The sequence below is a fragment of the Cucurbitaria berberidis genome (genome assembly GCF_010015615.1).
Source record: "Cucurbitaria berberidis CBS 394.84 unplaced genomic scaffold K460scaffold_1, whole genome shotgun sequence".
In the NCBI taxonomy this organism is placed as follows: Eukaryota; Fungi; Ascomycota; class Dothideomycetes; order Pleosporales; family Cucurbitariaceae; genus Cucurbitaria; species Cucurbitaria berberidis.
Genome location: NW_024468935.1, coordinates 2,184,502 through 2,205,496, shown reverse-complemented (window position 1 = coordinate 2,205,496; position 20,995 = coordinate 2,184,502). Strand labels below are relative to the sequence as shown.

The 20,995-nt window shown below is 50.0% G+C and overlaps 6 protein-coding genes across 6 annotated transcripts; 4 read left to right on the top strand and 2 right to left on the bottom strand.

The window, feature by feature from the left end:
* Positions 1-3,409: 3,409 nt before the first annotated feature.
* On the top strand, positions 3,410-4,247 carry K460DRAFT_390910 (uncharacterized protein; the record flags this gene model as incomplete). The annotated part of the gene is made up of 2 exons (XM_040935802.1): positions 3,410-3,474; positions 3,551-4,247. The coding sequence occupies 2 exons, from the start codon at positions 3,410-3,412 to the stop codon at positions 4,245-4,247; spliced, it is 762 nt and encodes a 253-aa protein (XP_040792959.1).
* A 695-nt stretch (positions 4,248-4,942) lies between these two features.
* Positions 4,943-7,808, top strand: K460DRAFT_390909 (uncharacterized protein; the record flags this gene model as incomplete). The annotated part of the gene is made up of 6 exons (XM_040935801.1): positions 4,943-5,042; positions 5,189-5,217; positions 5,386-5,831; positions 5,918-6,329; positions 6,379-6,636; positions 6,702-7,808. 6 exons carry the CDS (start codon positions 4,943-4,945, stop codon positions 7,593-7,595), a joined length of 2,139 nt encoding a protein of 712 aa, XP_040792958.1. The 3' UTR covers positions 7,596-7,808.
* An 814-nt stretch (positions 7,809-8,622) lies between these two features.
* On the top strand, positions 8,623-9,546 carry K460DRAFT_422832 (uncharacterized protein; the record flags this gene model as incomplete). Its single annotated transcript, XM_040938185.1, has 1 exon — positions 8,623-9,546. The coding sequence occupies one exon, from the start codon at positions 8,623-8,625 to the stop codon at positions 9,544-9,546; it is 924 nt and encodes a 307-aa protein (XP_040792957.1).
* Positions 9,547-10,075: 529 nt separating this feature from the next.
* On the bottom strand, positions 10,076-12,432 carry K460DRAFT_412106 (WD40 repeat-like protein). The gene is made up of 3 exons (XM_040937518.1): positions 12,109-12,432; positions 11,830-12,039; positions 10,076-11,770 (listed from the first exon to the last, which is right to left on the bottom strand). The coding sequence occupies exons 1-3, from the start codon at positions 12,409-12,411 to the stop codon at positions 10,124-10,126; spliced, it is 2,160 nt and encodes a 719-aa protein (XP_040792956.1). The 5' UTR covers positions 12,412-12,432; the 3' UTR covers positions 10,076-10,123.
* Positions 12,433-12,715: 283 nt separating this feature from the next.
* K460DRAFT_361196 (HET-domain-containing protein) lies at positions 12,716-14,946 on the bottom strand. The gene has a single exon (XM_040932410.1). The coding sequence runs from the start codon at positions 14,708-14,710 to the stop codon at positions 12,818-12,820; it is 1,893 nt and encodes a 630-aa protein (XP_040792955.1). The 5' UTR covers positions 14,711-14,946; the 3' UTR covers positions 12,716-12,817.
* A 621-nt stretch (positions 14,947-15,567) lies between these two features.
* On the top strand, positions 15,568-19,738 carry K460DRAFT_382125 (uncharacterized protein). Its single transcript, XM_040935397.1, has 6 exons — positions 15,568-15,900; positions 15,950-16,186; positions 16,230-16,816; positions 16,865-17,488; positions 17,536-19,344; positions 19,393-19,738. Exons 1-5 carry the CDS (start codon positions 15,659-15,661, stop codon positions 19,341-19,343), a joined length of 3,498 nt encoding a protein of 1,165 aa, XP_040792954.1. The 5' UTR covers positions 15,568-15,658; the 3' UTR covers position 19,344; positions 19,393-19,738.
* Positions 19,739-20,995: the final 1,257 nt, after the last annotated feature.

The following is a 20,995-nucleotide window of genomic DNA, read 5'->3' as shown; positions in this document are numbered from 1 at the left end:
GTTCTGTTCCGACTTACTGGTTCACCGTCTAAGTATGGCTCGGTAACACTGCGTGCTGACTTGTCATCTGTTCATCTCCATCTATCTTGTCCTCCCCACGGCGCATACAGTATAGGAGAACTCTTGGGGCACTTTATGATGGGTGGTCAGCCTCAGCTAATACGCCGACTTCCGTATCAAATGTCACGTAACCGAGCCAGATAACCCATTCACCATACTGTCGGGTTCCACTGGCTGACCCCAGACTCCAAATTCGATCCTCCTGTCTTACTGAGCTGTCGTACGGCTATTTTCTAGTGTATTGCAACACGGATTTGCGCATGTGCTCATTGCCTCACCGCCTGAGACCGGCGCCTGGTGTAGGCCTTGTGTCCCAATACCACGGTTCATTACTGAAGGCCTACAATTAGGAGCTCAAACACCGCCACGCTGTCTTGAAGATATGCAACGTAATACGCTGAGCCAACGATAGGACTAATAGAACAAGTGCCGTATCACCTCATCATACCCCACGAACGTCGCCCGGCAGCTATCGCACAGCATAAACGACCATCACACGGCCCGGATCTTTGATGTATCGGGAAGGCGAGACTTACCGTGCCACAATCGGACCGAGCGTTGTTCTCCAATCGCACTGCCGCACTTTGCCATGGTATGGGGATAAATGCTGTTCAGCCGATGGAGCTACTCCATCACCAACTTCAGCCATACTTCAAGCCCATCATAAGGTTTCCAACTACCCTCGGCTCCAAATTTCCGCCTATTCGGCATGCAGCAATGCGGCGCAATACTATTGCGATGTCACCTAACCTCGCTGGATAGTGCTGGTACGAGTCCAACGCCACCATTCTGGAACCCACAAACTCCCTTCCATGTGCGTCCCAGGTATAACACCAGTGTTAAGGAAAGTCAGTTCGCCAGGTTTCGTTTCACCTCAGCGCTAGAGTACGCGCCTTCCACGATTGGCAAACGTCCGTAGTCTCCGTTTCCCCCCCGTTCCCGCGCTTACCCCAGACTTGTCGCGCGTGGGAAAAGCTCGCCGTCCATTAACGCGCCTGCTATACCTTTCCCCCCCACCCCATGTCGAAACACGAATAGCCATCACATGCTAAGCCTCTTCCTGGTGGGGATCGGGCATGTTGTTGCGAGATACAATGCTGACATCAGACGGACGGTGAACGGTGAGGGAGGGAGGGACGGAGCGAAATCTTCCTACCGCCCTGCCCTGTTTAGCGGCGTCTGCATGCCCTTTTCGTATCTCACGCTTTGAAAAGGGGACCCTGCGGCGCACACCAGCTGACAGCATGACGTCGGCTCGCTGAGCTCTGTCCATCATCGAGATTGGAGTCGAGTCACTTCCAACTGCTCCTCCGTATCCTTTTGGCCCCAGATCATCGCCAGCATGAGGGGCGAACGCAAGCAACAAAAGTATAGGGATCAGCAGGTCACGAGTAGCAGTTCCACGTTTCTATTCCCCCCCTTCCTGCGCCGTCATCAAACGCGTTTGAGCGTGTTTCAGCTGCACGTTATTTTCTTTCTGCAACCGCAGGACTTGTTCGAGACGGTACTGGCACTGTGGATATGCACGGCTCGAAACCGGCAGTTGGCGCGTCAGGCAACCCCGCAAAAACCCTCGTTCTTAGCCGCTTGTAGATAATGGTTGGAATACCCAGTTCGGTTCGGTGTACCTGAATCACATGCTTGCATAGAGGAGGGAGCCTCACGATCTTACCTCGGAATATAATCCTTGGGCTATATCAAACCTTCGATCCTGGGGAGAGCGATCGCTTGCCTTGTTTAGGGGTATTTTAAGCTGCTCGCGAGCGAGTATAGGTTGGGTAAGGCATATTACTCACGAGGGTGAGAATTATGCTTTTGTTATTGTGTAGAGAAGATTAGGGGGAGGTCACCGGTTGAAAGAGGATAAGCCTGCGAAACGAAATCCTTTAGACGGATTGGGAAAATGGCATATTCGATCAGGAGAGACTTGTTTGGGGCTTTGGCGTGCACATGATGTCTCTGTGAATATGACTGTGGGTCTATCTGGGTGTTTGATTGAATGTAATCAATAGGAGAGAAAACAGCTGCTGTATAATATTACACCCTACTTGAGAATAAATTAACTTTTGGCAACATAACGTATATCCGCTGTTCCTCAACAACTAAAAAGTTACTTCTCTTCACTGATATCATTCGTTCATTTAGTCATATATATATTCAACCCTATGAGTTAGAGTTCAACCACAGAGGCTACGCCCTGTACTTCCATTAATACGTACATGCTATCTGGAAAGTCTATTTACAGCATGGGGGAGTACTTGAACTTACTCTCAACCCAATCTTGCAAGAATATAACGTGGTAAGAGAGAGAAGAATAAGTTGTAAAGCTCGGAGGCTTTCTGCAAATCGTAGAAGCGGTGTTGCAAGAAAATAACGTGGTAACGCAGTCCCTTATCTTGATATGATTAGAAAGAAATCCTGGAGCTACATCCTTGGTGGTCTAGATTTGAATGTGTTTCATTAGCGCTCTACTACAGCATAGCCTATTATCATAGAAGTACAACTTTTTTAAATACCACACACATAACTTCCTCTTGTCTTGGGCATGCATACTACAAAATCTATACCGACTCCAGCATCCCATTTCACGCGCCATGAATCTGAATTCTCTCTCCTTTGAATTTAGCTTACTTTGCATACGAAAGTGATGCTGATATGAAATCTTGTGGCTGTTTTTGCGGTTAGTAGAGAAGTGTGTGTAAGCGGACACATATTTAATAACGTTCACAGAACAGAGAAAAAAAGTCTAGAACAGGAATTGACGATGACGGCAACGCAGTTAACGCGTTCTAAGGTCATGCAGTGAGTATACTTTTGTTCTATACGTGTGTGAAACCGGGAAAGATTGACGCGATGATATGAGTGTGAGGGGATAAACCGAAGAGATCTTGCGCTATTACTGGCGGGTTTAATGAGGCGATGAAGGTCAAGTCGTGGGCAGCGAGGTATAGTCGAGTCATATTCTAGCTAAAGACGACAAGACTTTTACACTGTCGTGAAAAGAGCATAGAAAGCCAACGAGGACAAATTAGATCAGTGTGATATTTTGGACGAGTCTTGATAATGCGGTCTTGCTAATAATGCCCAGCGATAGCAAGGTTAGAAAAATGTGTTCGAACGATAGTCATGGCAAGGAGATGTCTACCAAACGAGTAACAACGCCTCTGCTATTGTTGTGTCGAACTGCTTTGCGTTCGAAGCGGGGATAGTTCAAGTTAGCTTCGTGGCTAGAGTAATTCTGCTGGACTAGGTGAGAGATCTTTGCTAGTTAATACACCTTTACCTCAAGCCTGTCGAGTAGAATCTGGAGGCTCTAGGCTTTCAAGTTTCAACTCCATTGCCGGAACCAATGTCGTCTAGCGACATTCTCGACACATCCCACGCCATGGCCCGGAAGAGAACGCACGACGAAGTGTCTGGCAAACTGGAAAAATGGCATTGCAGAGCACTACTGATACGGAGGTGAGTGCTTAGACTACCGTAGTCGTAGCTCGCTAATAGCTAGTAGCATACGAGCGGACGATACGGTGCTCGTTACATGTCCGGATACCGAGTTCGGTGGTTGGCACGTTTCGGGTAGTCTTCTTCAATCTGTGGTGCACAACAAAAAATATACCACCCTGCTTGAGGAAGGAACAGCGAAAGAACTTTACATTCCTAACTGTTCACCGCTAGAGGTAGAGCTGTTTCTTCAATGGCTGTATTTCGGATCATACTCAGAGGAGAGCGGCTTCGCGAAGAAACTGAGCTGGAATCTTGGAGAACTTCAAAATACAGGTTTAGAGATTACCAGCGCCTCATCTACCAATGTCATGGTATGGGCTGTCAAAGCAGCGTGGTTGTCCTGGTACCTCGGAGCCCATTTGGAAGCCCCACAATTCCAGAACTACGCCATGACAAGGTTGTTCGACGCATACGAACGACAGGATCCAAAAGCAACAGTCGACTTCGATCTTTGGACCATTTCGAACCGATCATTACCAAAGGTAGCACTCTTCTTCGAGGAAATGGTCATCCGGAATTGGGGAGACACCTCAGTCGTGGATCACACTCGGGAGGAGTGGTCGCTATTAATCGTGAAGCATGAGAGTTTCCGAGTCAAATTCATGAAGGGCATGGCGGTGTCTCTTGAGAAGCGACGCGAGGAGCCGATGAAGCTGGAACATTACCTTATCGAGGAAGATTAAAGGGTGACAGGATGAGGTCGAATGCGCTAGGTTGACCCGGATTTCCAAGAGGCGAACATCCATTGTGATTAGTGACAATTGGGTCTAGAATGGAGTGGTAAAAGGCGTTGGTGAAAAAGTGAGATTATGTTTGGAGCAACGAATAGCCGAAGGCATCAGGCTATCATGAACTGCGTGTATCATAGCTCAGCTTCAGTCGAACCAGACGAGTGCGTCGGTGAATCCTGATGGAAAATTTAATCATATGGTTCTACAAAGCCGAACCTGAAAACCATATGAAAGGGGGGAAGGTAGCGATGAAGATAGTGCTCCGTGAGGTTACCTTGACTGCGCATTCCGTAGCTTATTTCACCTTCATAAGAGAAGTTCCAAAGCGTCTACGCCCTAGTTGAGCTATCGCTGGTTCTGTGTAAGTACTTGAGTGCGGAGATGTTTGTGATTACATTGATTCAGCTCACCTTCAGGCTTTGACATGACTGCTGAATCTACGCATGCTCCTGACGTAGAGTGAAATTTGGCGTCCAGGAATGTGCGAGATTTTTCCGAGAGCACACGATGCAGAGTGAGGGAAAGGTGGTTGTGGTTGGGGGCTGGTCAGTTGCATGTGAAGGCACTACGGTAGCGCGCCAGGATCCCGGTCGCGTTCCGAGCAGCTTCGAGGCGCAACTTCCTTTGCTCCCCAGTTTCATCGCGCCATGAACGACCAGCCGTCGCCTTTTGGCCACATGGACGACGAAAGGAGGTCTTCGTCGCCCAAGCGCAAGAAGATTCGCCAAAAATACGCCCCCAAAGCCTGTACGTCGCGCTCTTGTTATGCTTGATGCGCCCTCGGCATCTTTGGAGCTCGAGGGCAGCATTCCGACCGTTCCGCGATGGTTCGATGCATCGCGGGTAGCGACATGTTAATGGAAGAGGATATTGTAGCTGACAGTTGAACGTAGGCGTCTCGTGTAGACGATCGAAGCTCAAGGTATGCAGCCTGTCGCCTACTGCTTTTCTCCAACCTCGTATCACCCCTGAGGCTGCACGACATTGAAATTTGACTCGACTCGACCGCAACAGCCAGCATCGACACCGTGAAACTCGCGCCTGCTATAATGGAAACATCGAAAGGCAGTCATAACTGACAAGTACACAGTGTAGCGGGGAGAACCCATGCCAGCGATGCATCGACAACGGAAAACGCTGCTTCTACTCAGAAGACCAAACGGCTGCCGAAGCCCTGCAAAACCTCAGTCGACCCACGCCCGCACAACAACCACTCTCGTCGCTTACCAACGGAAATGGCCTATCGCGAAGGAACATAATGCCGCGCCACGAAAGCACTGAAAGAAGAGCGAGCGACGCCAGTGTTCTCAGCATGACAATGGAAACCCGCATGGCTCGCATCGAGTCCATGATGGAGGCCCTTATACACGAGCGAGGCATGGCTATGACACCCATGGGGAGCATTGAGCGCGAGAATAGCAATGAAGGGCTGCGGAGCGATGCTGCCTTCGCTCTGCCGCTTCTCGATCCTATCAACCCGGCCCTTGCCCAGATGGAACAGCAGTCAAATATACCATACGAATCGCCCGACTGGAGGTACGTTGCTATCGTAGCCTCGCTAGAATACATTGCGACGCTCTCCGAACTCTGTCAAATCCTCGCTAACCGTATCGTACGTGTAGGCACCCTCTTCCTCAATTTGAGGACCATTCGAACAGCGCTGAACCGCCCGTCACCATACGCCTAGGTAGTCGTGCATTACCCTTCCCTCGACTCATCGACTACCGGAAATATATGAGCCAATTCTTCGGCGATCTCCACCTACGACACCCATGCATTGAGGAAAGCGAGTTTCGCGCCTTTGGTGAGCGCATACTGGCTATTGGAGTTGTGCAGACAGGCGACGTCTTCTTCCTAGCCCTGAACTACGCCATCTTCGCCTGCTGCGAGGTGCTGCTGGAGACCTCACCACGTTCTCCCAGCGGCAAACCTAATGGTTGGCATTGGTTTCAAATAGCAGACGATCTAGTCGACAAGAGAACACTGCTTACTGGTCCGGGTGATCTGGCTCTGATTCAGCTCCTGCTTTTCCAGGTAAGCTTTTATGCCCTCCTTGCGCATGTCCACAGAACTAACAACCAAGGCCTTGTACCTTAAGTTTGCCGACGTCCCCAGCTCAGCCTACACGACCATTGGCCTCGCCAGCAGATTGGTTTTCCAATACGGCCTGCATCAACAACGCTCACTTTCTCATCTCGACCCAGAGCAGTTATACACTCATGTGTGTGTCTTCTGGAACGTATTCGCCGCTGACCGCTGCATCTCGTTGTCATGTGGCCGCCCGTACTCGATCCGTGAGAAAGATATCAACATTGAGCTTCCCATGGATGTGTTCAACAAGGTTAGTGCTGGCCGCTATCGACTGCCCAGTCGCTCTATCCTTGATGGTCTTTTAATTGTCATTAGGTCCTGCTTCACCGACAACCTCCCTTCGAGTCTGACCCGAGACATTACATTAATCTATACATGAACTACACGACTCTGTTGGCCCATCGTGCCGGTTACATATGGGATACGAGCATTGTCGCAAGATCGCCAAACAGTAGGCTTGATGGCGATAGCATCGCGATTATCGACGCCCAAATCAGCCACTTCCTGACCAACGAGTTGACTACTATGCACATTCCCCACCCTCGAGGAATGCAGTCCAATGCTTATAATAAGACTGCAATGCTGCTCAACAACAACAACATCACGCTCTTGTTGCGCCATCGGGAAATGACCTCCCTTCAGTATGACGGTAACTGCGCTCAAGAATTTGGTGGCCTCGCGCTCGACTCGATGTCCCACCTTAGCGGCTTCATTGACACAGCGCAAAACGCCAGTCCCACCCCGAAACACCGTAGTTTCCGGCATAATATGACTTCCTCCGTCGCTGGTGCTCTTCTTATCTTGTGCGCCCTGCTTGTGCGCGACCTCTCCGCTCCCGATCTGAACCTCCAACACAACTACCCCGCATACGTCAACGGCTTCCAGGACGGCTTCGCCATGCTGGACATGCTCAGGTATAAGTCTTCCTATGCCCGACGTGTACTGGAAGAGTTTGCGTCGCTCCGTGGTGTGGTAGCGACGCTCATTCAAGAGTTCACGCCTGATCGGCAGATCCAAGGCGGATTCCAGCACGTAGAAGCACTTCTCCCGCCGAATATCGCCGACCTGTTTCCCTACCACACTTTGACGCCGTCTTTGCAAGCACTTACGTCGAGTCCTGGTGAGCCAACACTCCCGGTGGGACAGGACTCGAGTGCATGGGACAATGTCGAGCCAAGCATAAGTGGAGGAGGCGTTTTGTGGCTTTGATGACTTTGATAATATCAATGCTTTGTCATGCCTCCGAGTTGGACCATGTCATAGCCGTTGCCTATGCGTAGGCTTTTCCAAATTAGGCGTTGAGGGGTGGATGGCTGTCTCACTCTAGCTTTTTTATTTAAGGTTGCATAGATACCCCCATTACACAGCGTAGGCCCAAGGAGGGCGTTAAAGGCTCAAAAATTCAATATCGAGTTCGCTGCTTAGCTTCTGGTGTCCAAGTGATGAAACAGGTTAGCCAAGCAGTACCCGTGGGCCTGACCATGGTGCACCTTTCACCTGTCTTGTGACGTGTTTGATGCAAGTTTTCTGGTACACTTCGGTGAGATTTGGCGTCGCGGTATTGTACCCCTATTATCGTAATACTGCTTCTCATTTTATGTGGGCTTTGCGCTACTGTGGAGTCATACTCCACGGACGGGGCTTTGCACGGTCCGGACTTTACACCCCACTTGAACTGATTGGTTACTACCTATATTTACCTCATCATGGACGAAAGTTTGTGCCAATTGGGAGAACGATGATGAGGTTTATCATGGCTGCCTATTCTCGACCTATCCTAGAAATATCTACCTAATCTTACCTCGCCTTTGGTCAATTCCCGCGCACTAGGACTACCTGTTGAGCTATTCTTAGTCTGTAGAGATGCTGAGTGCGGGAATGTGTAATAATTACGTTTGCTTGAGCCACTTAGGGTTGGGTAAATCAAAGAGTGATCCTCTAGTGATTCGGTACCACTGGCACACTTGGTTTTGAACATGGAACCGGTCGTATATCATGTGACTCATAGCCATCTTATTGTATATAGACTTCGCTCCCTCCGAGACTTTCTCAATCAATCAATCAATCTCTTCAACTCGTCATAGTCCTCTGTTGAATACTCGAGACCCAACCTTGCTACACCAATTCCAAAACTGCAACGCATACGCAGGAGATGTCTTCCTTACTTGCTGTAGGCATTTACCTTCTACGTCCACCTTTTTGCAGCACGTATTTACCTAATTCACCCCAGACAACCATGCTCTACCCTTCAGATTCAGTAGAGAGCATACGGCGCCTCTTTGAGAGAATCCTTGTCGTGAACGAGGCCCGCAACCAAAAAAATCATGCCGATCCTATAATCGTCTCTTTCGACATCGCCCACGGTAACAAGAAAGGGTTCAGTGCTATCGGAGTATCATTTCTAGACACAAGATGTCTAAAAGGCTTAGAAACACGAAAATTTTCGGAGCATGACCACCCCTTGATCTGGACCCAGACTTATAACTTCAATTATAGTGTAAGTCGCACGCGCAAGGGGGCGCTCTTTGATGGCGATGCACAAAAAGTTTCGTCGAGGCATCGGAATCAACTCCTTACGCACATTTTCTCCCACTACGACGACAACGTCGAGCCTTGCTGCGGATCCCACATATTTCAACCTTTTCAGCCCTCTGAAAGTCAGTCCGTGGATGCACGAACAGCCGTACGCCCAGTCATCATCGTTGGCCATTCAATCAGTCAGGACATTGCGTCACTCCAGAGAGCAGGCTTTGATATAGCTCAAGTTGCAGCTATAGCATGTATAGATACGCAAAGAACCGCTCGGGATTTGTTCTGGAAGGACAATGCATCAAAAAACATATCTTTAAAGGAGCTGTGTAAATTAAGAGGCATCCAGCCCCAAAAACTACACAATTCTGGAAATGACGCGGCGTATACTCTCCTTGTACTCCTAAGTCTCGCGCATGAGATTTTAGGACACAATGCGACGGCGCGAGGGATATTAGACGGGTTTTTACAAGGTTTTATGGGGTTTAGAAAGACTGCGAGGCAAAAGAGAAGGGAAACGAGACAGGGTGGGAGTTCTAAAGATTGGGCGGATTATCTCGACGAGGAGAATCGAGAACTCGTGTCTACACCGTCAGGTCTCTCACAAGAATCTACAAACGTTGTTTCCTGAGCACCTAAATGTTTTTGATCAAAGATTCCAAAGTAGGGTTATCGCGACTTCCGCAATGGGTGAGAGTGCTTCTTTCCTCCACGAGCAGGCACGTCTCCTTCCTTAACAGATAGGCAAAGCTTCATCCCACAATCTGGTGAGATTTGAAGCCAGTAGTTGCTAGAATTTTGAGCATCATCACACATAGCATGGAGTATATAGCGCTTTTACTTTCGGTGACTTTCACCTATGGAACAGGCGGTTACTGTGGCTGGTCTCATTAGCTAGTGCTTCCAATCCCTCGAGTTCAACCCTCGAAAAAGGGGCCACTGGAAGAGCGTAGGGTCCGACGTGGCACCATGGCTTGCGAGCCCCGGGAGCGGAACAGGTTCGACTCCTGGCATGGGTAATTTTTGTCGCTCGTTCGATTCTGACTCTGGAAGGAAATCTTTTATTGCATTTTGGCTCATGTTGGCCGGCGAACCCAACACGCACGCCTAACCTCCTACTCACGTCTATTATATTGACTATTATATTAAGATACATCTATGGAAGTACGAGAGGCGTATTACTATATACACATAAGTGCTTATGTATCTCATTGTACAGAAAAGTAGAGGAATGCTATGTAAGATATCAACATCCCGAAAAACACTCTGCTATTCCAAGGCTCTGATAGTAGTAGACTACTTAGCATAGCTACAGCGACCCAGCAGAAAGCCTTTATCTTGCCCGGCCGTAGCATATCCGCTGCTCTTTCAGTCGAGGTTTTGCTCGCCAAATCAAAAATGCCTACGCGAGCTCCCTTTTTGGGCTTCACCGTTCCTTCTGCAATCTCTTCCCCACCCTGAGCCCCGCCTACTATCTCTTTCCCCGGGCGCTTCTCACCCCGCAACTCCCACACCCTCACCGTTCCATCCTCTGATGCAGTCACTACATGCTGACCAGCGGGCCCGAATTCTATACCCCATACGCTCTTAGTGTGCCCCTTCAATACTCCCCTTGACGACCCTGTTGCAGTGCTCCATAGTCGTGCTGTGTTATCGCATGCGGCGGACGCCAGGAGCGATCCGTCGTTTGAGAAAGCGATACTAGATATTACATTTGTATGACCAGTAAGCTTGTGCAAAACCTGGCCGGTGTTGGAATCGTACAGCAGGATGAAGTTGCCAGTGTTCTGGTTATCCCACAACGAGGCAGCGATTAGCTTGCCATCAGGGGAATAAGATACTTTTAGATGGGTTTGCCCGGTTGGACCCTCTAATTTTCTGTCCAGCATGCCCGTCAGAGAGAGGTAGAGCCACACCCCAGCGGACGAGGCGGTCGCTAGCATGGAGCCAACGGGAGAGAAAGCAACGCCCGACACAGAGCCGTAGTGGCCCTTGATCACATTTCTTAGTCTTCCTCTCCATACATCCCAGATCCGGACTGTGCGGTCGTCCGAAGCAGAGGCGAGGAGGGAGCCGTCTGGCGAGAATGACAGGTCGTTGATGGTGTCAAAATGGCCCCTGAAGATGTGGCGCATCGCGCCTGTTTCCGTATCCCATACAAGGACGTTGCGATCCCCACCTGCAGTGGCGATGGATTTTCCGTCAGGGGAGAATTTCGCGGTGAGTAAGTATTCTGCGTGACCCTGAAGAGTGAGGCGGGGGCCTCTTGTTTTGGCATCGCAAAGGGCAAGTACGTTTCGCTCACGTAGGCCGAATGCTATTGTCCGACCATCTGGAGAGATGGCTAGAACGCCGCCGCGGTTTAGGTTGCTGAAGAGAATCCCGACAAAGGATGTTTCCAAAAGGCTATCGTCTTTCTGTGCGGGTTGAGAAGCAACTAGCCAGGGATGTTGCAAGGCCTCTTTGGCATTGAAGCGGCGGGCAGGCTGCAACGCCATTGCATTTTTGAGAAACTGATGGCCAAGAACACTCAACCCGCATTGAAATAGCAACGAAGATGGAAACTGAGTGGAGCCCTCACTGAATAGGAACAAATCTCTCATTGTCGTAAACGGAACTGTGGTAGTCAGCATCCAGTAGACGACGCAACCTAGTGACCAGATATCAACGGCATTGCTGTAACTTTTCTTGGGACTGATTTCGTTCTCAATGCAGCCTAAAATCTCTGGGGCAACGTAGCCTATGCTGCCAATGGCGGTAGTAAGCGCAGCATCATTGTGGACTGTACGTTTGCTTATGCCGAAGTCTCCAATCTTGACGCGCCATTTTGGGGTTGTTGATAGCACGAAGATATTCTGTAGTGCGTCAATCTTACAAACAAAAAATGGTACACATTCAAGTGTAGCTGGCTCACCTGTGGCTTTAAATCACGGTGCGCAAAGCCGTGAGTGTGCATGACATTCAATCCCTCGATTAGTTGGACCGTGACTTCTTTCACTGCATCTTCGCTCAACGGGCCCGTCACGCAGGCTGCTAAATCGCCAAGGGGAAAATACTCCATGGCAAGGAAGATGGTGTGTTCATTCTCGTACCAGCCCATAAAATTGACGAAATGCTCATCGTACTGATTCGACAACACGACAAATATCAGTGGATTCTCGTCACCGGAAGGTAGCAGTGTTCGTCACCTCACCTGTGAAAGCCTAGCAAGCGCCACTAGCTCCTTGTTATAATCTGTCGCAATGCGCCCCGTGGCGAACTTCGAAACCTCCTTTACGGCCCTCTCCTCCCCTAACCCCCCTGCGGTGTTCTTCTCCAGCCATACCATTCCAAACCCTCCTTTTCCGAGGACTTTCACTCGCCTCCATTGCTGTACCGCGGTGGTATAGTACTTATATGGCGTGCCATTGTTGCGCAGGGGACGATGTTGGGTGTGATGAGGGAAGAATTGCACATCTATCTTTAAATCTTCGGTAGAGAAGATTGCAGTCGTCATCGCAGTGGCAGTAGGGATTGTAGACTGAATAGTGACGACCCAAATAGCGAGGCAGCTGCATGCTGTATATACAGGGCTGCATTACTTGCTTTTGCTAGGGGGTGGTTGGGGCGTAGCTGAGCAAAGCGGGGTAGGTGGATGGTTGGTGTGATAGAGATCGACACCGCATCATGCCGAACATTTGTCTTGGTCCGGTACTCACGATAGGTCTAGATTATTTATCATTAGCTATATAAACGTTCCTAACAATATTAGCGTTAAGTCTCTTTCCACATCGATGTAGTATATATAGATTTAGATATTTCCTTGTCGGCCTTGTAGAGCACCGTGCCGGATCTAATATCTAAGAGCTTACACGGTTGCCTTCCGGGCTTGATAAATATGCTTTGAGGCCAGTAGCTACGTCTCATCTATGTAGAGCAGACACATCCTTGAGACTGACCGAGAGCACAAATCTCTTCAGGTCCATAGGTGTTTGTAGATTCGCAACGCGTCTAATGCTGATAGTGGCTTGCACATGCCTTACTTTCTCCTGTCCTTGTGGCTGGGTCTGGCCTGTGTCATCATACTCAAACTCTAAGTTAAGCTCAATGCGATCCGTTAGCGTGTGGCCTGCCGACCGAGCGCTTGCACGCCATTCCGTCTGCTTGTACGTTGGAGAGGCGCAATGCATGGCCCAGCATGATGGTACATTCCGCAGATTGACCCGAACGTCGAAAGCGGCTTTAGGCTGTCCCTCGAATTCGAATATGAATCCATCTCTGGAAGTGTTGTCACATGGGGAGAAGTATATTGTTGAGTTAGCCGTGTCGATTTCATGTATGAAACCTTGTTTCAGATCTGCGTATGCGTGGACCAACTTATTGCCTTGGTGGTGATCTACCTCTGGATTGAGATACGCAATAGCTACGCTATTTGGAACGATCGGAGACACGAACGTTTGCGAGCCGGAACGAACTTGGATGATATTGTCCCCATCGATGAATGGTCGTGAGTTACACATCATGGGCCAACTGAAATTTGACTGTGCTTTTAAGAGCAGCAGCGACAAGGCCGGTGACTGATCATCTATATTTGGCTCCCAAATGGGTGCTCCCGCAAGGAAGGGCGGCTGTTTGACATATATGGATTTGTATTCAAAGTTCGTACTAGCTGTTCTTGGCAATACAACAAGTGGTGCACCTGCTTCTCGAATGTAGCGCTCTTCGTCGGTAGCCGAGTGGTAAAGCTTTACACAAAGCATGTGGATTGGATTCTGTCCTGGTGGGTAGAGCAATGTTAAGCACGCGTAAATTTGCCTTCCAGAATCTATGACCATGACTGGCAGCGTAATGCGCAAGCCACGGCTTGTAAGGTGTGGCGGAACATGGTCAAGACACGGCGGGAATAGCGAGGAATGGTTCAGAGATAGATCCACTGGGCGCCAAACATGCGACATTAGAGGGTTTTGTTCTTGATTCTCGGCTCTGAACCCCGCAAAATCGGATAGTGAATGTGCGAGCAGACCTCGAGATATGATCACGTCGGGTCTGAAGCTTTCTTTAGGCGACCATGCCAATAGAGTGTAGTCCTCCGTGATCCGCATAATCGCTTCTTGCAGTCTTCTAAATGCGTACGAGCCTTCTCCGTAGAGTAAGGGCATATTGACGCCAAAGAGTCCCATCAGGCAGTATGCTTCGTCTTCGATGCGTGTTGTCTTCCGCTTTGCAGCCCACGACATTCGTACGGCAACTCCACAGGTTATTAGGGCATCTCTAGTACCTTGGAGGATATACTTCGTAATGCCAGTAATTTGCGTGAGTTGCTCCCGCAGACTCAACCGTGTACCAAATTCATTCCAGTTGGCATCGTAGAACTCGACGATAGTGGGTGCGATAAGCTCTTGCAAGGTCCATCCACGTTTGAACCACCTTTGAGATCCGAGACCGCCTTGCTGATTGACCATACTCATATCTGTTGACATACCCGAATCGATATTGAAATCGGAAAGATAAGCGTAGCATATGCGCGAATCCTTGTACCACTGATACATGGAATTGATAGACTCGGACAGCTCAGCACTCGACGTCTTGTCGATGCAACAGGTATCAATCCAACAGTAGAGAAATCCATCTTCAGCTGCTTTCTTACAACAGCTCTTGATCTTGGCGTAGCCCTTCTTTGCGTGCGCTGAACCAGATTGCATATCTTGAAAGCTCACCTCCTCCTCTTCCCACGTATGGGATAAGATGACATACTCGGGAACTTGTCTCTGAAGAAACTCTTCGATCTTGAGGGTGGAGGTATTAAGAAGTCGCATGGCTCAGTCTACTCTGTAGTAGCATTGCAGCAAAGAGTCGTGACCAGGCTGATGGAAACTCTCTCAGAGTTCTAGGATGTGAGAAGAAAAAGTTGTAAAGCTCGGAGAACTTTCTGTAAATTCCTAGGATATGTCGTTCCAAGGTTGGCTGCTGAGGGTAGTCTCAAATATCAATAATATTGTCTATACCATCTCAACGACAATGCTGGTCGTATCTTGGTGGACTGTGGGGAGTCCTGAGCCACGTGGAGGAGTAATGCGGGAGCGGAAGTAGAAGGTGGGGGCGTGCCGGCTAATTAAGTTGACACTAGCTGTAATGACAAATGACGGACAACGCGCACTAACTCTCTTTCTTCAACATCACAATAACGAAGCTCTCCAAATCCATCCGTGTTCGCAGAGCAGCGACAAGTCCGATACTGATAGTAGCTTGCAAATACACTATCTTCTCGTGTTCTTGTTCCTGGTCCGCATCATTGTGCTCCACCTTCAAGTGCGGAGTAACACGATATTTGGCCCCCAATTCCCCACTTCATCTGTATTGGTCGACGGAAGGAACACGCGAAAAGCAAAGCTGACATAGATCCTTCAACCGAGCCTGCGACCTTAGTGGCTTTCATTCGGCGTTTGACCGTAAAATGGGATAGTGATGTTCAAGAAGAGAGAAACTAATTTTGGTGTAAAGATCTGTCATAAGACTGCGAAGCATCTATACATCGTCTAATAGAACACCAGTAAACTAACTATGAAAGATCTATAGAGTATGCTTGCTGGGTTCGGCGGCTAATAAGCCAAAATGTGGCCAGGGATTTTCCAGCTGAGCCAATGTCGAGCCAGCTTCGCCTCCCCCTCCCAAACAGATGTGCTGCTGCTCGTACTGCTGGCCACTCGCAGCGGCAAGGCTGCGTCTGGCTCCCTGCTGCTGCGCTGTATGACCGCCATGGGGTGATGCAAATACTACGCCTTCCTCCCAGCTCGTGCGCTGCCATCTCTCTTACAATCCATACTAACCTGAACCAACTACCCGTGATGGCCGTCGACGAGCTCCGTCTACTCGCTCTCGACGGCGGCGGCGTTCGTGGCCTGTCAGCCCTGATGATCCTCGAGCAGCTCATGGAGGCTGTCAATCCGGACGCGCCGCCGAAGCCGTGCGAATACTTTGACATGATCGGGGGTACGAGCACTGGGGGGTGAGTAGCTCTAGGCAGAGGTCATAAAGAATGGGTGCTGACCAACTAGGCTGATCGCCATCATGCTCGGCCGGCTGAGGATGAGCGTGGCTGACAGCATCGCCGCTTACCTGACGCTCTCAGACCGGGTGTTCCGCAAGACGAGACACCGGGTGACGGTCAGGGGCAAGGTTCAGGGCCGCTTCGACTCAGAGGAGCTGGCACGAGCTGTGAGAGAGGTCGTCCAACAACAAGGCCTTTCAGAAGACACGCTACTCAAAGACGCACCAGAAGCGGGCTGCAGGGTGTAGGTTGACTGTGTCCTTAGTAGTATTGGCTGACTGCTTTAGATTCGTGTGCGCGACAAGCAAAGAGACCAGCGAAACCGTTTGCCTCACAAGCTATCGGACGCCACGCGGAAACAGCGACCTTTTGAACAGTGTGAAGATGTGGGAGGCTTGTCGGGCCACCTCAGCTGCCTCGTCCTTCTTTGACCCGATCGCAGTGGGAAGATTTGATGAGAAGTTTGTAGACGGCGCGACGGGAGCGAACAATCCAGTACGAGAGCTGTGGGACCAAGCGCAGCTGGTGTGGGGACCAGGGCCACTGGAGGGTAAGGTCAAGTGCTTGGTCTCGATCGGGACGGGTGTGCCTTCTCTCAAGCCGTTCAAGGATGACGTCTTCCACATTGCCGAGACGTTGATCGCGATCGCGACGGAGACAGAGCAGACAGCAGAGAGGTTCCGGCGTGAGAAATCGCTGCTTGCCGATACTGGTCGGTACTACCGGTTCAACGTAGTGCGTGGGCTAGAGGACATCGGGCTGGAAGAGTCGAAGAAGGTCAAGGAGATGGCGGCAGCCACACGAAAGTACATTGGGAGTGAGGAGGTGTATAGGCAGATGCAGGCATGTGCCGGCAGCATCGCGGGGAGAGCCTGTTAGTTCAACACAATGTTTGTAGGTCGCGTAGCTAAGCAGTGTGCAGATTTTGGCGAATATCATATCAACTTCAGCCTAGAGGGAGTCCCAACGGTGAGCCACTTTGTAGACCGACCGAAAGAGATGGAGGGTCTCGAACGAGTGCTCCTTCCCGGACGAGGACAGAGCTGCCGGCAGAAGATCCACGTGCTGCATGGCCTCGGCGGCATAGGTAAGACGCAACTAGCGGTTGCGTTTGCGCGTCAATACCACCGGCAGTTTAGCTCAGTGTTCTGGCTAGACGGGAGCAGCGAGGACAACCTAAAACGCAGCATCGTCAGCCACGCGAGCAGGATCCCTTCAGGTCAGATCCCTGAGACGAGCAGGAAAGCAAACAGCGAGGCCGATGTGAATGCAGTCGTCAAAGGCATCATGGACTGGCTTGCGCGGCCGGACAACACCGTCTGGCTGCTCATCTTTGACAACGTCGACAGAGAATACGATCCACGGGGTAGCGACGACCCTGATGCGTACAATGTGAAGGACTACCTCTCAGGCGCGGACCATGGCTCTGTTCTCGTGACGACCCGACTGGCGAAGCTGCAGCAGTTGGGGGAGTCGCAGCCGCTGACCAAAGTGGACCACAAACAGGCCCAGGCAATCTTGGAGAGCTGGTATAAGGGGAAGCACGGTGAGCTGAGCAGTTGAACGTTTTGATGCACGCTGACACGACTAAAGACACGACTGAGATCAAGTGCCTTCTTGAAAAGCTGGACGGCCTGCCACTCGCAATCGCACAAGCGGGCGCGTATCTACAGCAGAGTGGAGTGGGGCTGACGGCCTACTTGAGGTTCTACGAGCAGCAGTGGAGCGAGCTAATGGAGTCGGACGATGCGCCACTCCAAGACTACCCCAGAAGCGTGTGGAAGACGTGGGCCATCTCGTACCAGACAATTCGCCGCGAGCACGAAGCTACAGCCAACCTTCTCCTCCTGTGGTCGTTTCTCGATAACAAGGATTTGTGGTATGGCCTGATCGCAGCAGCAGACCAGAAATCTACAGTGGCCTCCAGGATGCTATCAGAGTGGATTGGAGGGATTGCATCAAGCGAGCTCGAGTTCAGCCGGGCAATGAAGCTACTGCTTAAGTACTCGTTAATCGAAAAGGTAGAAGAGACGGCAAGCTATGCGACGCACCCAGTTGTTCACCAATGGGCATACCACTCCCAGGGCAAGTGCTTTGCGGTAGAAATTACTCGACTGGCGGTAATTACAGTCGGGTATGCTGTGCCAATGGGCCCATCTAGGGAAGACATGGCCATACAGCGACGGCTCCATCCCCATGCACAAGTGTGCTCCAAATGGGTGGTAGAAGGCAAGACAAAGCGGCGTTTTGCAGATAACGATGGTCACGCCGAGGATGTGGAAAAGGACGAGGAGCTATCTGTACTTCAAGCTGCCCACAACTTGGGGATTCTCTACAAAGACCAAGGCAAGCTAGGCGAGGCAGAGCAGATGTACAAATGGGTGCTGCGAGAATGCGAGCAACTCGCACCTGACCACACGTTAATACTAGTCACGACCACCAACCTGGGCAATGTCTACAGCATTCAAGGCAAAGTAGATAAAGCAGAGCAGATGTATATGCGGGCGCTGCAAGGGTACGAGGAGGCACTCAGACCTAAGCACTATTCAATACTAGAGACAGTTAATAACCTAGGTGTCCTCTATATGAGACAAGGCAAACTAGATAAAGCAGAGCAGATGTACAAGCGGGCGCTGCAAGGGAACAGGGAACCTGGATCTGAACACACGTCAATGCCAGCCACGATCAACAACCTGGGTAATGTCTACATGGAACAAGGCAAACTAGACAAAGCAGAGCAGATGTATATACAGGCGCTGCAAGGGTGCGAGGAGGCACTCGGACCTAAGCAATATTCAACACTAGAGACAGTTAATAACCTAGGTGTCCTCTATAAGAGACAAGGCAAACTAGACAAAGCAGAGCAGATGTACAAGCGGGCGCTGCAAGGGTATCAGCGGGTGCTCGATCACACAACTTTACAAACATATCAGCCAGCTCTTGATGCCTTAAACAACATGGCCGTTCTCTACAAAATACGGGGCGAGAATGAGAGGGCTCGAGCGATGTACTCAAGCGTTCTTGTTGGCTATCAGGTTCTTTTCGGCCCCTCTCATGACAATTGTCAAGAGCTTGAGGCTTGCCTAGATAGGCTACCACACTCTCAACAGGGAAAGGAAGATGGGTGGGCAGTGCTAGCAGAACTACTTACATCTAAGGCTCACGGCAGTACTGAAGATTGGTCAGAACAGATAGCAGAATCCGTTACACCTGAGGTTCAAAACAGCGAGGAAGATGAGTTGGAGCAGGTAGCAGAACCAGTTATACCTGAGGTTTACAGCAGTGAGGAAGACGACTTGGAGCAGATAGCAGAACCAGTTGTGCCAGAGGTTCGCGGTAGTAAGGAGAAGAAGAAGTGGAGACTTGCAGTGCGTAGGGCCGTTGAGAGGGTATTCCAGTAAAGTAGTTATCCTGCTCTTTTATATGTTTATATTGAGCTAACTTACATAGTTTGTTGTTGCGTGGTCGTTGAAACATTCTGGTCACCGGTCTCGTCCACGAGGATGCTCTCAAAGAGGCGCCGTATGCTCTGTACTGACTGATGGGTAGACCATGGTCACCTGGGGTTGAACTAAACACGTGCTGGAACAAGGTGGATATAGAAGGTTGAATTCCTACAGCAGGTGGGGAAAGCATATGTTCATCATCCTCCGCATGCGACGCGATTTCCGAATTGGTGTGTTAATCACGTGTATGGATCTCAAGTGTGCCAGTAGTACCGAAACACTTCTAGGGCTACTTATTAATTAGCTCGACCAAAGGTGGCTCGAGAAAACGTAATCACAAACATCTCCGCACTCAAAGTACCTCCGCAGATTGACGATTGCGCAATAGCCTGGGTCGTAGGCGCTTTTTTAAGCCACCAACAGTCAACCACAATATCAACCCTCATCATCGTTCTCCCAATTGGTACAAAGTATCAAATTTTTGCCTTCGATGATGTGAATGTAGGTAGTAACCACCCAAATGCTGCGACCATAGAGCACAGGAAGAAAGCCGGCATCAACAACAAGCAGCAAAGCTGAAGCTACCAGAGGTGTTAAAGCTGTTTATGGCCTACGTCATAGAGGGTTAATATAGGCTATGAATAGCTATAACACCTCCAGTAGCTTCAGCCTTTACTGCTTGTTATTGATGCCGGCTTTCTTCCTGTGTTCTATAGTCGCAGCATTTGGGTGGTCAAGGTCTACCTTGTTGACGATTGATAGCGGATACACGGCATCTACGCGACAGTCAGCGAGGTATAGTTAGTAGGTATTGACAAACTAACCCTCTGTAGGCCGCAGCACAGGAAACAGGCTTTATCCTTAAGTACTATTGCGTCGAATAAGTTGAGTACCGTTGCGTCGAAAACTGTTGCTATTTAGAAAGCGTTGCGAGATCTTGTGTGGTGAAGAGTAATACTTCGAGACTGCTCCCTACCACGTAATCATCGAGAGAAGGCCCCTGAGGAATTGACCAAGGTGGTTCTGAAAGGATTATGCGAGGGTGGGCGAGGACGAAAGGAATTTGTTGTGCCATCGTATAGTATAGTAGATAGAATGGAGAATACGGAGCAGAGCACTTTATACATGCCTTAAGAGCGAGTAACTCATCGCAGATACAACCACGGATCGCATTAGACTCATTAGTCAATAGTATTCATCGATATTAGAAGGTTGATAGTTAGTACTATAGGAGAACAATAATAAGGGTTAAAACTATAGTTAACGACCGTCTTAACAGCCTATCCTAGAAGAATTAGTGTAATCACAACCGTCTCCGCATCCAAAGTACACTCACAGAACCAGCGATAGCCCAGCTAGGGTCGAGACTGTGATGTCTTATATACCGGCACCGAGCAATCGCTACCACCAAATTGCTATCACAGAACTTCCTCCACGAGAACCCCATGTTCGTTGCGCCCTGCGCCCTCCGCCCTGCGCCCTCCGCCCTCTCGCTTTCCGCCCGCTCACTTTCCGCCCGCTTGCTTTCCGTTGGAGGTCTTCGTCTTCGGAAGCCGTTAGATACACCTTATGGTGTTGTTCTTACTGTAACCTTTGAACGTAAGGCG

What these genes read in the sequence shown, in the direction of transcription:
- K460DRAFT_412106 (XM_040937518.1), bottom strand. Translation starts at nt 12,411, where the DNA reads ATGACGACTGCAATCTTCTCTACCGAAGATTTAAAGATAGATGTGCAA. An exon ending in CGCTTGCTAGGCTTTCACAG is followed by an intron (nt 12,040 to 12,108) that starts GTGAGGTGACGA and finishes TTGTCGAATCAG; the next exon opens with TACGATGAGCATTTCGTCAA. An exon ending in ACCGTGATTTAAAGCCACAG is followed by an intron (nt 11,771 to 11,829) that starts GTGAGCCAGCTA and finishes GACGCACTACAG; the next exon opens with AATATCTTCGTGCTATCAAC.
- K460DRAFT_361196 (XM_040932410.1), bottom strand. Translation starts at nt 14,710, where the DNA reads ATGCGACTTCTTAATACCTCCACCCTCAAGATCGAAGAGTTTCTTCAG.
- K460DRAFT_382125 (XM_040935397.1), top strand. Translation starts at nt 15,659, where the DNA reads ATGCAAATACTACGCCTTCCTCCCAGCTCGTGCGCTGCCATCTCTCTT. An exon ending in CCAGAAGCGGGCTGCAGGGT is followed by an intron (nt 16,187 to 16,229) that starts GTAGGTTGACTG and finishes TGACTGCTTTAG; the next exon opens with ATTCGTGTGCGCGACAAGCA. An exon ending in CTGGTATAAGGGGAAGCACG is followed by an intron (nt 17,489 to 17,535) that starts GTGAGCTGAGCA and finishes ACACGACTAAAG; the next exon opens with ACACGACTGAGATCAAGTGC.